Raw genomic sequence first — 15,517 nt, forward strand, 5'->3', positions numbered from 1 at the left:
GCAGAGGCAGGGCGGTTCTCTTTATACATCCATGGTTACCATTGGCTGTGATAGATTACACCTCCGTCTTGTGATTGGTTAAAGGTGGCGGAGAGGAGCTGTTTCATTGGATACGGTTGCTGCTTGTTCTATGACGTAACCACGTTGCTCCCAGAACGATCCTGTTGAAGTGTACTCAACTGCACCTTTTCTGCTAATTCCTGTTTCTACTATATTTCTCACTTCATTAGTTCATAGTTGCTTGTTAAGTTAAAAATGATATGTTTATGATATGATGCAGAATCATGACCGAAAGAACGAGATCGCGGGTACAGGCGGCCGAGATGGGTTTTCTCCGCAGGGTGGCTGGTGTCTCCCTTAGGGATAAGGTGAGAAGTTCGGTCATCCGGGAGGGACTTGGAGTTGAACCGCTCCTCCTTCGCGTCGAAAGGAGCCAGTTGAGGTGGTTCAGGCCTAGTTAGGCGTACGGACCTCGGCGATTGTACTGTTGTACCAATAATGATGTTCAAGAACGGCCTCTCGTGTATGATTGCTTAAATATAGAATGTTATGGTATTCTTTAATAATGTAACTCTTTAAAAGAAGCCCTTCTGCTAAATTATTACTTTGATGCTTTAATTTCCTCTTAAAATGTTTGTAATTCTACATACTTAATATTTTGATGCAAGACTTTTGGTTTTAAGATGTAACCACTATCATGACATTAAAATATAACATTTGAACTCGGCAGAAACAGAAAACCTATGAAGTGCTTAAGCTTACAGCAGTAATATATAATGGATTACAAAATAACTACAATCATCACGTTGTATGCCTCCGTCAACCGGTCAGGCTGCAGTTTAAATATCATCACTTCTTCATTTTATCCTTAGACATTGGTGTGGAATGGTCAGATTTTACAAATGAATCATTGAACAGGTTTTATGAGGCCACAGTGACCTTGATCGCTTTTCACCACATTGTAATTAGTTTTCCCCTGAATCCAAAAAGACATTTTTGCTAAATTGAAAAAATGTCCCAAAAGGCATTTCTGAGATATCACGACACAAGAACAGGTTGGGCATACAAAAAACCTGGGGAAATGATCAGTAGAATCACATTTAATTTATTTGGACAAATTAACATGTTGGAATAAACACAGACATTCACTGTTATTCATCTGTACAAAGAGAAGGTTTATTATTAGGTGGGGTGCAGGTCTGTCATGGCATGTCTTCACTCCTCCTCTGCTTCTGCCTCTCTCCACTCCATGGGCATGACCTTCCCAACAGGTGACGGATTCCAGGTGATGCCAGTCTGAGTCACCACCTGCACAAAGACAACACTAGTTTTAAGGGCAATGGCACACTTTTATTGGACTATGTAAGACTTTGCAGTGCACATTTTTCAAAAAATGTAAATGCAAGTTCACACGAAAAGTAAGATAAAGAAAACGTTTCTCTATCAAAATGATACAACCAAACCAGAGGTTGGTCAATGGAAAACATACACAATTAAATACAAACAACTCAAGTACATTTTTATATCCAAAGTCAAAACTAACTGAGCATATTGAAGTATTTTTATTGTAATAAAATACCATTGCAATGTAAGACTTGTCAGTAAATAAACACGCAGAGTTTGCCCTCCAGTGGTTAACAAGTTGTATGTACCTATTTACTTTCTGAGCAGCAAAACGTAAATTATTTAAAGGTAGGCTAACTGGTGTGATTTGTTTGCATGATGAAGCAAATTAAATTCCAATAACTTAGGATCTTTGCACAAATCTATTATATTTGCAACTTCTCAGCCATTTCATTTCATTTGAGTTAAGTTTGTTTTAATGTTTCTGTTCTGTAACTGGAATCCCAGAACTTACGTATGACCACACAGCCACGCAGAAGCCGGCTCCAGAAACCATCAGGAGGTTGCCGTACTTCTTGTTGAAGTTCACTTGGGCGGTGGAATTGTGCCTCACCTGCCTTGCGGCCTGACCTGGAAGACAGCAAAACAAAGTGGCATTTATATACTGCACAATTACCATGTTGTTATCTTTAAAAAGCAGTTGTTCATGCCTTTCAATGTGCCATTCACTTTATGGAATTACTCAGGCTTCTATGAAATGAATATAAATACATTCAAATAGGCACAATTCAGGGTAAAGTTACAAAACAGAAAATCCATCATATCTGGATACTCTGATGAAGATTGCTATTTTCTGTCCGTTTTATTTTCCAGGCACTTCTGCATGTCATATCAACAACAGCAGATAAGGATAGGTTTGATTTTTGTTTAAATAAATTACAGTTTGAAGTACAATACAAATGGCTACACTATTTTTATTGTTCTCTTAATGTGAATCTTATGTTCATGAGTAATCTTTCTGTTTTCACTTGCTTTGCCTGTGACTTGGTCTTTTTTCCAACGACTTCTAAATGAGTTAGCCAGATAAGACAATGTCCTTGTTTACCCTTCCATTTGACAGTCGAAAAGTCTAATTTTAAGCACAATAAATAGACAGTTAAGGGTTGGTTACTTTTGAAAAGACTAAAAGGCAATCCGTCTTTCACATAACTGACTTAAAAATATAAATAACATTATAAATAAAACAGCTTAGTATCATTATGCTAACTCTTACAGGTCAGTTTACTTGGGCATCGCGATGGTAAATTGGCATATTAAAAGAGCACTTCCACATTTTAGATGAACTCAATACTAAAGAACAAACTACCTAGATTAATGGAAGACACTTCAATGAATTCAATAAAGACAAGTAAAACGTCTTCGGGAGATGCTAATGTTAGCTTGGCTAGCAAGCTTAGCACGCTGACCGAGGTGACCCACCAAAGAAAGGAGGGTCAAACTTATGGTCGATAATGAAATGTCACTTGGCATCAATACACACATCTAACATACATTCCTACAAACACTGTTTTGTTTCTTACCGGTGAGGTTGAGTGCAGCTTTAGCAAACCGGAACATGTTGTCTAGCTTAGTTACTTTAGGCTCGGATACCCTTGAAGACGGTAGTGCAATATGGCCGCCTCACGTAGACAAAACGGAAATTACGTTTGCCAGTGTTAGCATCCGCCGAGCTACATTTTACGCTGAAAAGTGTGCAAACAAGTAATTCACACAGTTTAAGACATATAAATACAATGAAACACGTACACGGAGTAATTTATATTTATTTATTTGGTAAATACAGCAACATTTTGACTTCTATATGGGTTTGTATATTGAATAAAAAGCTACTGGAAGTTAAGTTTCAACATCGTGTCAGGATGGCCGAGTGGTCTAAGGCGCCAGACTCAAGGATTAAGCTCCTTCCGCTTGAAACGGGATTTCTGGTCTCCGAATGGAGGCGTGGGTTCAAATCCCACTTCTGACATATCTTTTTTGTTTTATGAGAGGAAAAAACGACAACATCAGCTTTGCGATAATTAATGGCGTCAAAATCATTGTACTTAATGGGAAACAAACATCCACATTTGATCGCAACTGGGTGAGACAACTGAAACCAATTCTTGTTGTGTAAAGAAGTAGCTTTCAAGAGCTTATGTTTTACAAGAGAGATAATAAACAGTCACTGATGTCTTATTAATTACGTGGAATTTCAACAATATGTCTAGGTTTTACACATTCAGCCACTGCCATTACATTGACCAATCAAAGTGGTCCAACAAAGACCCAAAACATTAAGTCACACAGTGTTGAACTGAATAACAACAGTATGTTAACTCATCTGTGACTGCAGCAATCTTTCCATGTTCAAATCACAAATCTAATCTCACTTTTCAGAACTGCTTTTAAATCTGTAATTAATGTTGAGTTTGATATATTTTAAGAGTGTAGTTTTATATATTGTTAAATGATGTGTTACTCTGTAAAGTGTTCTTGTAAATACAATTTATTACTATTATAATAATTTGTTATGATTCAACAACTTGTTGAGATGTACAAATGAGTTCAATGTATATAATAAATTACAATCAACCTATGGATTTACATTTACCATTTAACATGTTACAGATTTTCTAGTTTAATATCTGGTTAAACAATTATTACAATGCTTTAAATACAACATAATTGCAATTGATATCATATGTAACATGTAAAACCGAATCCTTATCAAGGAATTAAAAAACAGATTTACAATCTTAATTTTGTAGTTTTCTTTATTAAGTCAAAATATCATTTTTCAGGATTATGACATTTATTTTAAGTATGTACATCATGCATACTAAACATATTCCATCACTGACTCTGTTTTTATGGAAAGTGGCCATTCTTTCCACTTTGACAGGGACAATGGTGACGAAATAAAAATGTATGATTTAACACATTTAAAATATTCAATATAACTTCAGGATTAATCAATATTTCCTTGCAAACAAAGCAGAAGAATCTTTTAACGGACACATTTGTGGATGAAAACAAGTTTCTTGTCTTGTATCTTTTGCAGCCTACAAACACGGACTGTGAAATATTGCTTAAAACATGCTCTGACTAGTGTCAAAGAAGCATGTAAACTATTACCTAAAACATTCAATTGTTTGCTAGTGTTTTTGAGAATCTTAACTGGCCTTTTTAGTGTTTTTTACGATCCATTTCTCTGTGCTCTGAACTTTTCTCCTGCAGCATGTAATGATCAACAGAACACTACTTCATGTAAATGAGAGCTTCACGTTTATCATTAATTATTTCTTTAAAAACATTGCACGTTACTTTTTTTATACCCGCTCTACGGTCCAAAATTCACATTGTTGTGTGAAGCAAAGAAAAGTAACAAATTGTAATAACTGAGAAGCTGAAGCCAGAGAATATTTTCATAGTTTTGCTTAATGGTTAATTGATGTTACATTTAGGATTTTGGGCTATGCAGCAAACAACATGGATTGTCTTTTTGAGTTTTACAGTCTCAAAATCTGTGAACCCCTGCAAAAATATCTCAGGATTAATTAAAGAAAAGAGGGCCTCAAAAGAGAAAAATAAATAAAATCTGATAAATGTATTACGGGACCGGTGAATTGAGATTAGCAGATTCACTGGATAGGTTTTCAATACATCTGGACGTCATTGCCCTTATTGTTCAAAGATCAGGGCCCGTTCACCATATAACCGTTTGAACAGTAAATGTTGTTGGTACAGTATAACAAGCAGTATTTTTGGGAGGACTTCTTAAGTATTTGTTTATGAGAAAATTCCTGTTTTCCCTCAGCCAGCGGGGGGGGGTCCAAAAAACAAAAACACTTTACAGATAAACTTTAATTTCAAATGAGTCATTTCCAACCCTATAGCGTCTGATCTATTTTCAGGGAAACCAAACTATCTTTTGGTGGGAATCAAAGATTATCCTGTTAAATTGAAATGTATTTTTACACACCCTGGCTCCAGACCCTCAATATATGTGTAGTCAATTTGAAAGGAGAATACTTCCTGAGACAATTAACTTCAATGTGATCCGAGCTGAAACCTTGATGAAAGGAATGTGTACAACCTGCAATACATCAGCAGCGATATCTAAGGGTAACTTTGGTATTTTCTCATATGTTTGCGTCTAAAGATGAAAAGGGGCAACATTTTTTTGTAAATGGTCCAGCATTGAGTCAGAGAGCTGGAAACCATTGTTGGAATCAGCTTAATATTCAGCCTTGATATTCTAAATGCCACTAGGCTTTCTATACTCCAACAACACCAACTCTTCCGGGCACTTTCCAACTCTCAGATCAAACAAAAAAATAAGAAAAAAAGTGTTATTCCTGTGTAGCTTTCTTTACACAATGTTAGCTTGAACTTGAATAAAACGATGAGAGTGTCAGTGGCAAATACAGTCGCTTTTAGTTGACTTTGATCTACCGAGCTGTTTCTGCTGGCTGCAGCGCTATCGCTTAATACAAGACCAGTTTCAAAGATGGTTGTCCCAATTAGTAACTAAGACTAAAAATACCCAAATGACCCTTTAATAAAGTGTACGACAGAGCTGTGGATGTTCTCCTCCTTCAGACTACCTACAGGACATTTAACCGTCATTGGTCCACATTCTTGATTCTCCAAAACAACACAAGGATCCATTTTAAAGAGATAAAAACAACTAGTCACAATGCAGTATCTTTTAAATGTTGATGCCAAGAGATAAATGGAATTCAGTCACTCAGCATATAAAATGCAGGATAGTGTCCAAAAGTATTAGAGTACATATAGAAGACTGGCCCTAATAGGAGGCAACAGGCGTCAGAATTACAAACATTAAGGCATCAATCATTTCCCCCGTCGCGTTCACTTTTCATTCTCTAGTCCGTCTTCTTGTCTTTTACCTCCTCGTCATCTGTGTACTCTGCGGGCTCCTCGCCTGGTTTCAGCAGCTTACCAATGTAATCATACTTAACTGTAACAGGGGGGGCAAGAAGAGAATACAACAGTTTATAACAGCCTCATATAATTCATTCTCAGCTGGATATCAAAGGACACTGGATAATGTTTGTTCATGCAACCAGGGGCGGACTGGCCATCGGGACGAATCCCGATAGGCCGGTACTGAAGTGGGCCGGTCGGACGATGTGGGCCGGTCGGATAAGTCACACACCCCCACCCCCCGTCGACAATTTACTTGCGGTAATTACTTGCAGTACAGAAGTGGATGCATGTGCAACCCAATTTAATATCGCTCAAGTCATGAAGATAACATGTGATTTGCTTCTGATGTTTCAGGAAAAAACGTCACCAATGTTTTGTTTAATAACCACTTCCTCTCAAGCCTCATTTGAGTAATTATCTTCCTAACGTCAAAATAAATTAAGTTGACAAAATGTCACAAAAACAGATGGTATGGTCCAACACATACATTTCTGCTTTACAAATATTTTTTAACCAATGATGCTCAAAATAAATCTGCAAAAGGAAAGGTGAATGTATGATTCCATCAGCTCCTCAGTGTTACATGGACACGAGGAATTGGTCAAGTAGTTGGTTGTGCGAATTGAGGAGGACATATTACAGAAGTACGGGCTGTCCGTCATTATGTTTTGGGCTCCGAAGCTTTATCAGAAATGAACAGCACATCTTTTGAGCATGACTAGGGAAAGACACCAAAGCGCTGTGACACATTTCTCTGAATTTAATTAACAAGCATTTACTTTTACGGCTTCTGTTATTCTATAGTTTGGGGATTTTTCCAAATGCTCTAGTGCTTTTAATGCATATATGTAATTCAGATTCATGAAGAGATATTACTGTTGATATCTGTAAAAGCTGTACAACAGTAACAGGGTATATGCAGGAATCCTGAAGTCAAATGTAATTCCTTTTAAGACCTTTTTTAAGACACTTTCCACACATTTTAAGACCTCATCGCCACTTTGAGTTTTAACCGGTTACCTTGGCGACACACTTTACCTCACATTGACTATATACAGTACTGATTATCCTTCCTCCTTATCTTCCAACCATTTGGACGCAGACTTGCATTTCCCCATAACGATGTTGTTTAACAAACGGCGTAAACAGAGCTTCGCACGCTATCAAGCAGTGAGCGTCCGATATCCTGTTCAGATGACGTCAAATCCAACGGGATGCCATAAATAAACTACACAGAATCACACTACACACCTACGCAATGATTACATTCAGGCAGACTGTAGAATACAACCTCTTTGGACCATTTATATACTTATTGAAAACAAGCTACAAAATGTCAACTTTTAATACTTTTTAAGACCCTGAGGACACCCTGAGTAACTGCGTCTATGACTCACAGGTGAACTGCGTCTCCCACTCAGATAGGCCCTCCTGCTGCATGGTGTTCAGGTCCGACAGGTCGTCGTGCTCGTCTTTCAGCGCCTCTTTCTCCAGGCAGAACGTAGCCAAACCTCTGGAAGCATCTTTGCCTGCAAACACTCCATATGGACCCTCTGCAAGATGGAAGAGATACAGAACAGTGAGGCAAATGCAACAAGTGAGCACAACTCAACATGTGTTTTTTTAGCTGCACCTTTACCAACTTTGATAATACTTTAATGATCAATCATTATAATCAAAACATATCATATATATTATTCTGATATGGACCAATCTGCACATTGACTACTTTTACTTGATACTTTAAGTATATGTTGATGCTAATACTTGTGTACTTTCACTTGAGTAACATTTTGAATGCAGGACTTCTACTGTAACAGAGTATTCCTACACTCTGGTACTTCTATTTTACTCAAGTACTTATCCCACCTCTGCTAATATATATAATAATTATTATATTATGTGTTTTTCTTTGCTTTATTGATGGCCATTAAGTTTAAAGAGCAACAGAAATATACACTACAGTGACATCTGGCGTCGTTTTAGTAAGAAATGTTCACTTCCGCATAAAAAAGCGACGCCAGATGTCACTGTAGTGTATATTTCTGTTGCTCTTTAAACTTAATGGCCATCAATAAAGNTTAAATTTTCCCACAGGCCAACAACAGCTTCAAGAAAACTATTTCCCTCAAAGAGAAACCAAACATGCCCTGTTGTCGTGAGAGAGAAAGTGCAGAAGGAAACATCCATTAAACTCAGTGTGCTGCTCTGTGATGCTGGTTCAGATACTTGGCATCTCATCTTGGGTGCAAGGTCATCAATGTTTGGGCTCAGGCTCTGAGCTGAGGAGACCCTCAGGATGGAGTGAAGGTGTGAGTGCAATATACCGGAGGGCCAGATTTAAAAGGAATTAGAAACTATCCTGTGGGCCGAATTAAATCCACCAAGGGCCTGATTTGGCCCCCGGGCCTCGAGTTTGACACATGTGGTGTAAAACAGAATTTCCAGTGAAGAAAGCCGTCTTGCCAATAGCGAAGGAAATGCCAGAATATCCAATTGCCCCGAGTTGTATCTATTGTAACCGAAATATTCTTTATTCAAACTTAATATTGATTAACTTAATACAACTATGTGGAACATCTTTCCATAATACATTGAATTAAAGTCACGATAAGAGGAACCAATAGAGCTGAGAGTCTGTACGAAAAATAAAGAATAACTACTTCCTGTTTGTCGGTATTCCACTTTCCATTTTCCCTTTTTCCACACACAGAATTTAAATGGATATTTGTACCATAAACCAGTTTCCACAGTGAATTCGGGGCCCCTGAGGCTCCGGGGTCTCACTCATGTTTCAGATCTCCAGTGACTCCCTGAGGCCGGATTAGTGAAACAAGTCTCCCTTCACGTTCAGATTTGATTCAGGCTTTGAACTCGCCGTAGACGTCAAAAGTCAAAATCAACTTTATTGTCAGTCTTTCAGTTTGTGTGTACAGACAGAGAACTCCGTTTCCCACAATCCTGAGGAATAAAAAACACATATGTATATAAATCAACATTTTTCAATAACCATGAACAGTTTAGACCTAAATCTATTGTTGTTATTTCTTACATTCTATAGTTCTTATTCTTAATATCGTTTTTTAAGCTCTTACAAACTCTTGATTTGAAGTTTAATACTGAAAACTCCCTTATGCTCCTTTTCTACGTTTAAGTGTCTAATATTCGACTTTTTGGACCTCGAGGGGAAAAGACCCGTCTGAACGTAACGGGAAAGTTACCAATAAGCTTTTTCTTGTTTCTACCCTGAAACTGTGTGTGTATGAGAGAGGGAGGTGTGTTGAATTCAGCGTTGGAACAAAGCCAGGTTGTCTCCAGGTAATGCCGGTTTGAGATCACTGGACTAAAGCTGCAGATTAAGTTGCATTCTGGGAAGTGTAGGATCAAGTGTCTCCATACACTTGAAGTAATCCCTTTCCTCGTAAGACCCACAACGTGAAGTGTTTTCTCTAAATCACCGCTTACTTTAACTCTGTTGTTGTTTGTTGTCGGTGTCCCCCGCTGTTAGACTGCTTATCTGTGATAACACATACTCAGAGGTGAGGGGGGGGGGGGGGGGCTTCAGGTTCTTTATTAGGTAAAATACCACACTATCTAATTTAGATTTAATACATTTTTCATGTAAAACAATGAACCAATGGACTGTGTGTTTCAGATGTACTTGTACACTGTTAGGTATTTTAATTTACAGCAAAACGTCATGGGTCTTGTTATGCACAATTAATTTGAATATAAATTAAACCATAAGATATACAAGGGGAGTTGTTTTTAATATTTGGTTTTATTAAAATTAAAAATTTATTTTGTAATATTATCTGTATTTATTTTGTATTTTTTTGTATTTATTATTTTACTTCCTTTTTTTAATTAACGTAAAAAAAGAACTGCTCTCGTACTCAAGGCCTGTCTTAATGAATGCTCTTTTATTTAGTTTGAACTCATACTGCCTGTAAATAAATAAGTGTATTGACAAACAAAGTCAATTAGTGAAAATGAAGCCGTCATATAAATAAGTAGAAGTGAATAATTGATTAGATCTAGCTTTCCACCCTTCAGTAAATCTGACACTCAGAAACAAAACCATCGCACCAATAGTTTTATTTAGCAGCAGTGTGGGAAGTGTTTTAAACCTATGAATGTAAAAACGTCCCAAAAAATTACTTTATTCTTAATTAAATCGGAACAATCTCCAAGTGAGATCAGCTGAGATGAAACACAGCAACAAGCAGCCGCTGTGGAGTGTCTGAATCCAGATGTCTGCAGCTTCAAACGACTCCTTTCCCTCATGGTGATCAACACATTGACTCATTGGGTGTTTGCATGGCCTGAGGAGGACCCATTAAGGCCTTTGATTGAACCGGTTTTAGAGGATATGACGATATGACCCAGAGTTAGTGGTCAGTTAAACCCCGCTGCTGCCATGTGACCTCAGGGTGGAAAAAAGCTGATTTGAGGCATAAGAGCAGGATATAAATACCCAAAAATAATTAGGATTAGTGTAGAGTGAGACTGTGTGTGTGTGGGTGCGTTTAAAGTCTCCATTATTTTCTTCAGCCTCGTCGGACCGGCTGTCGATCAACGACGATTACAAATTGGGAATGTCGTTTTTCTGCTTTAAACAGCTAATCTGGATTTGATTGGTCCAGATGAGGCCTGCGGTTCCTGCGGCAGTTTGACCGCAACACACACACACACGCACGCACGCACGCACGCACGCGCACACACACACACGCACGCACGCACGCACACACGCACACACACAGCCACACACACAGCCACACAGCCAAAGTCTAGTCTTCACTGGTCAGTAAACATTCTTAGAACGTAACGTAGATTTAAAATATTAAATGTTTCATAACTTTTTTAACGTTTGCTTAAAGTGTTTTTGAGAAAGGCACTTAACATGTACCTTATATGTTCACATATTCATACAAAAATAAAGCTCTCCATTTGATATGTAGGGAAACAGTGGTGAAATATACTAAATTACATTTAAAACGACTGTACTTAAATACAACTTTGAGATACTTTACTTACTTTTACTAGTATACAACTTAATACTTCTACTCTATTGTATTGCTGAGACACATTGATTTACCATTAACTTTCATTCAGCAAGTTTTTTTTTAACTCTGCAAGTCATGGATCAACATTTACCCCAACTGTTGGAACTATTGGAGCCCTTAATTTCCCATTCCGAAATTCCTTTTTCCGATTTTTCCTGCAGCGCATGAATGCAACACCAACTCTGATTTCGCTGCGTTACCAAAAGTGAAAAATAGTGATTGTTTGCAGGATAAAAAAAAACTAAAGCGTACCTGATTATCCTGAGACTTTGAGGTAGGGTTAAGAACAACCTGAGGTAGATTAGGATCATTGGGCAAATACATGTTTTACTTTTGGAAACAGCTTTGGTGATACTCTGACTGCTCTTATAATGGGACTAGTTTTGGTATTTTTATCATGATGCATTTCATAGATTTGGAGCGGTATGCCGGTTTTTCCCTTTTGATCATGGTACATTTGTATAGTGTAAATAAATACAAGTATAGAAGTGTAACATACTATACCCAATACACTGAATAAACATATTATTCATGCACATTGGGCTAAGTATAGAGTTTGTCGTAGGCTTTCTAAGAATTAATGAACAGCCAGAAAGTGAGACTTACCAAGAAAAGTAAAAGTGTGTGTGTGTGTGTGTGTGTGTGTGTGTGTGTGTGTGTGTGTGTGTGTGTGTGTGTGTGTGTGTGTGTGTGTGTGTGTGTGTGTGTGTGTGTGTGTGTTGGTAGGTTTTGGGAGGGGTAGCTGGTGGTGGGGGTTCATGTGAACGAGCAAGAAAACACTCGACGGGTCGTGAATAATCGTTTTAATGAGTGTGTAAGAGCAGGCGGCTCGGCGAGGGCCTGTCGGGTTAAACAAACTCACCAAATCCGATTGTCAAAGTGCAAAGTGGTGTCGGTTCAATTTGCCCCCCCGTCCTTACTTCTTCCTCCTTCCCTTGCTTCCTTGTCTTCGAGCCGACCCCTCACCCCCCTCCCTCGCATGGTTCAGTCCTGCCAATTACAAGACATAACAATATTTTCTTAAACCTGGTGTGATCTTTGGTTTTGTTGTTTTAAAAAGCCCGCTGATCCCTGTGCGCTCCGCTGCTCGCCGTCAATGGAGCATCAGTAGAGAAACCTGCTTCCTGTCTGCTCACAGCAGCTTTCATCTGCTCACAGCACACAGAGAGACCGGTTCCTCTTAAATTAAGCTAACAGCAGTTATTAGAATAGCTAGATAACTATTTAAACTGCTTCCTACCTGCTCACAGCACACAGAGAGACCAGTTCCTCTTGTGTTTTATAGCTTTACACTGTAAAACAACCTATATGCTACCTACACATTAAGCTAACCTCAGTTATTAGCAGAGCTAGCTAACTATTTGAATTGCTAATCTGAGCTATGCGCTAACATAACATCAGTTACAAATTAAGCTATATTCAACAGTTAGCAATGTTAGTCACTGAGCTATCTATCATGTAACCAATTTAATTTAAGCACCATACAAATCCCATGTATTATTATTTATTATTAACGACATTGTTTCAATTAGCTAGTTTGGCTTCATTGAACAGTTAGCTGCTAACTTCACATAGCAATTTAATCCAACTTTTTGAATGAGTTTAGGAAAAAACAACAATTTTAGCTGCCGATCTTTGTTAAAATTAGTTTGAGTTGCTTATTAAGCTATTAAACAGCTAGCTGCTAACTTCATACAATCCAAATACATAAATAATTAAGGAGAAACAAATACCTTAAGATGCTTAACTGAGCTGTTAGCTAACATTAACCCAAACAGTTTGAGTTAGCATTGGACAGTTAGCCATTTATATGAACTCCAGCTCATTTAGCTGCTAATGGAAGCTATCGGCTAACATTTTAAGAAGCTACTGGCTGCTAAACCAAAACACATTGCTCAAAAATAAGCTTTTGCATCCCGAGTATGTAATTTAAGATAACCATCACCAGCGACTCAATGATAACTACATTTTTTGTCTAATTTGAGGACAATTAGATAGACATATCAATGGGCTATCTGTCTGTAGCCTATAGATGTGTCAATCATCCTTAAGCTATTTTCTAAAACTCAAGTGCACGTTTCCTCGATGAAAAGAAACCAAAACCAATTTTCTTTCTGATTCGATACAGGGCTGGCGCTCACATAATCCGACCACAGAATCAACAACAGATTAGCATCAAGAGACTTTTCAAACAGAAAAGTCAGACGGGATCAGCCGTAAACCAGCCGGTCGATGTGACACGGAAACCAACAGCAAATATAATGAGGTGTAATATAAATCTGTCAGCACACACCAGCAGCCTCTGTACTGGCTGTGTGTGTGTGTGTGTGTGTGTGTGTGTGTGGTGTGTTTGTATCTGTGTTGTCATCGTGTTTGCTGACTGGATGGCTAAACAAGGCCTGGTGTGTTTTAGTGTGTTTTCTAGCTAAACTAAGCAGGGCTCAGTATGGTGGGATATACTGTACACACACACACACACACACACACACACACACACACACACACACACACACACACACACACACACACACACACGTCTTTAATCTCAATATACAGTAGCTATCATAATCAAAAGAAAAGGTGGCTCACAGTTTATGGTTGTAATCGGACAATTTAGATTATTTTTACTTTTTGGAAGTCACCATTTATTAATAATGTTAGACCATTAAAAGTGAAATAAGCATCAGGGTTCCCTCTGGGACTGAAACGTTGTTCTTCTGAATGGAAACAGCATGGTGAGACATTTAAAAAGTCCACCAGCAGCTCCCTGAACCGCCACTTTCCTTCCTATGGACTTCCTATTCTTTAGACTTTACTGTAATTAGGAGTCATTTTAACAGCGTGAACGCGTTCTGAATGAAATGAAAACGGCCTTTTATAACACAAGCAACTCTTTGACATGTTGGGGCTTCAATCCTTCATTGTATAACCTTAATAAAGATTATAATTATAATTTAAGATGACAGTATTTATAAAAGGTTATGGATTTATCATACTATAAGACATCATGTAGAACTGCTTGGATAAAAATAAAATATTCAAAACACTTTAAAGTGGAAGGAAAGTATATTTGGAAACAAAATATGTATCTATAAAACAATAATCTGGCGTTCTTATATTCCTTATTTTTGAATGATTTATTGTTACGTTATGCAGCAGTGTTATTCTAATAGTTATAATCATTTTTAATCATTTACTTCTTCATTTAATTTCATATATTTGAGGTTTTCTATTTCATTTTGGTCCAAAACTTGTAATTTTATAACAAAAAGTGGGAATTTTTCAAATGTTCACAACATATTTTAAATGTTCCCCATGCAGTAATTCATCTCTATGGTATTCTTTAAAACCCCATACTAACCCTATTTTTGTTATGATTTACCAAAATAAAAAACATGTTGTATTTGAATCAAGATACTTTTGATCAATTTGACTGACGTTTGGTTGTTTTTTATTTGCTGTAAATGATATTTAAAACATATAATGTAACTGTATTTAATACCACAGCTGCAGAGAAGCAGCTGGATACTTGCAGGGCATTATTCTTGTTTCTTATGAAGCGCATAAGTAACATTTTTCCTCTGAGAATTCAATCATTTAGCTGATAAACTGGTTGTGTTTTGGTGACAGTTGCTGCGTCTGAACTTCCTCATTCACAACTGAAATCCTGTCTTTTCTGACGAGCAGCAGCGTTTTCTCTGCCAGCCTTTGTCTGCACACTACTTTCCCTTTTCTGCCTCTCTGTGGGGGAGGAAAGGGAGAAAGGGAGGTTGGAGGATGGAGGATGGAGATGGAGGAGGGTGATGGGTGGTGGTTTGTTGCCCTCGATATGTTGTGATGGAAGACTCGGTTCTCCAGAAGGAGCGTCCGCCTGGCCAGACAGGAACCATCATTGATCTGTTTGGCATCAGGCGTCTCCACACACTGCTGATCAGGCTGCAGCTGACACACACACACACACACACACACACACACACACACACACACACACACACACACGCACACACACGCAACCACGCACACGCATCTGCTGCACAGTGGATGCATGTGATGTTATGCAGATATATCCTGATATATGAAAACAGATGGGATTAATATTGACACACACACACACA

General features: G+C 38.0%; 2 protein-coding genes and 1 non-coding gene across 3 annotated transcripts in view; 1 reads left to right on the plus strand and 2 right to left on the minus strand.

Annotated features, from left to right (window-relative positions):
* Positions 1 to 1,080: 1,080 nt before the first annotated feature.
* On the minus strand, positions 1,081 to 3,033 carry cox7b (cytochrome c oxidase subunit 7B). The gene is made up of 3 exons (XM_010794568.1): positions 2,925 to 3,033; positions 1,859 to 1,974; positions 1,081 to 1,308 (listed from the first exon to the last, which is right to left on the minus strand). Exons 1-3 carry the CDS (start codon positions 2,959 to 2,961, stop codon positions 1,216 to 1,218), a joined length of 246 nt encoding a protein of 81 aa, XP_010792870.1. The 5' UTR covers positions 2,962 to 3,033; the 3' UTR covers positions 1,081 to 1,215.
* Positions 3,034 to 3,257: 224 nt separating this feature from the next.
* Positions 3,258 to 3,370, plus strand: trnal-caa (transfer RNA leucine (anticodon CAA)). The gene is made up of 2 exons: positions 3,258 to 3,295; positions 3,325 to 3,370. It is a non-coding gene; the product is annotated as a tRNA-Leu (tRNA).
* A 769-nt stretch (positions 3,371 to 4,139) lies between these two features.
* Positions 4,140 to 15,517, minus strand: part of pgrmc1 (progesterone receptor membrane component 1) — an 18,972-nt gene continuing 7,594 nt past the window's right edge. The window contains exons 3-4 of the mRNA XM_010794569.1: positions 7,734 to 7,889; positions 4,140 to 6,367 (exon numbers count right to left, since the gene is read on the minus strand). Of these exons, the coding sequence (XP_010792871.1) occupies positions 6,273 to 6,367; positions 7,734 to 7,889 (251 nt within the window). The 3' untranslated portion in view covers positions 4,140 to 6,272. The remainder of the gene's footprint in view (positions 6,368 to 7,733; positions 7,890 to 15,517) is intronic.

The sequence above is a fragment of the Notothenia coriiceps genome, unplaced genomic scaffold, assembly GCF_000735185.1.
Source record: "Notothenia coriiceps isolate Sejong01 unplaced genomic scaffold, NC01 NC01_scaffold00037246, whole genome shotgun sequence".
NCBI lineage: Eukaryota > Metazoa > Chordata > Actinopteri > Perciformes > Nototheniidae > Notothenia > Notothenia coriiceps.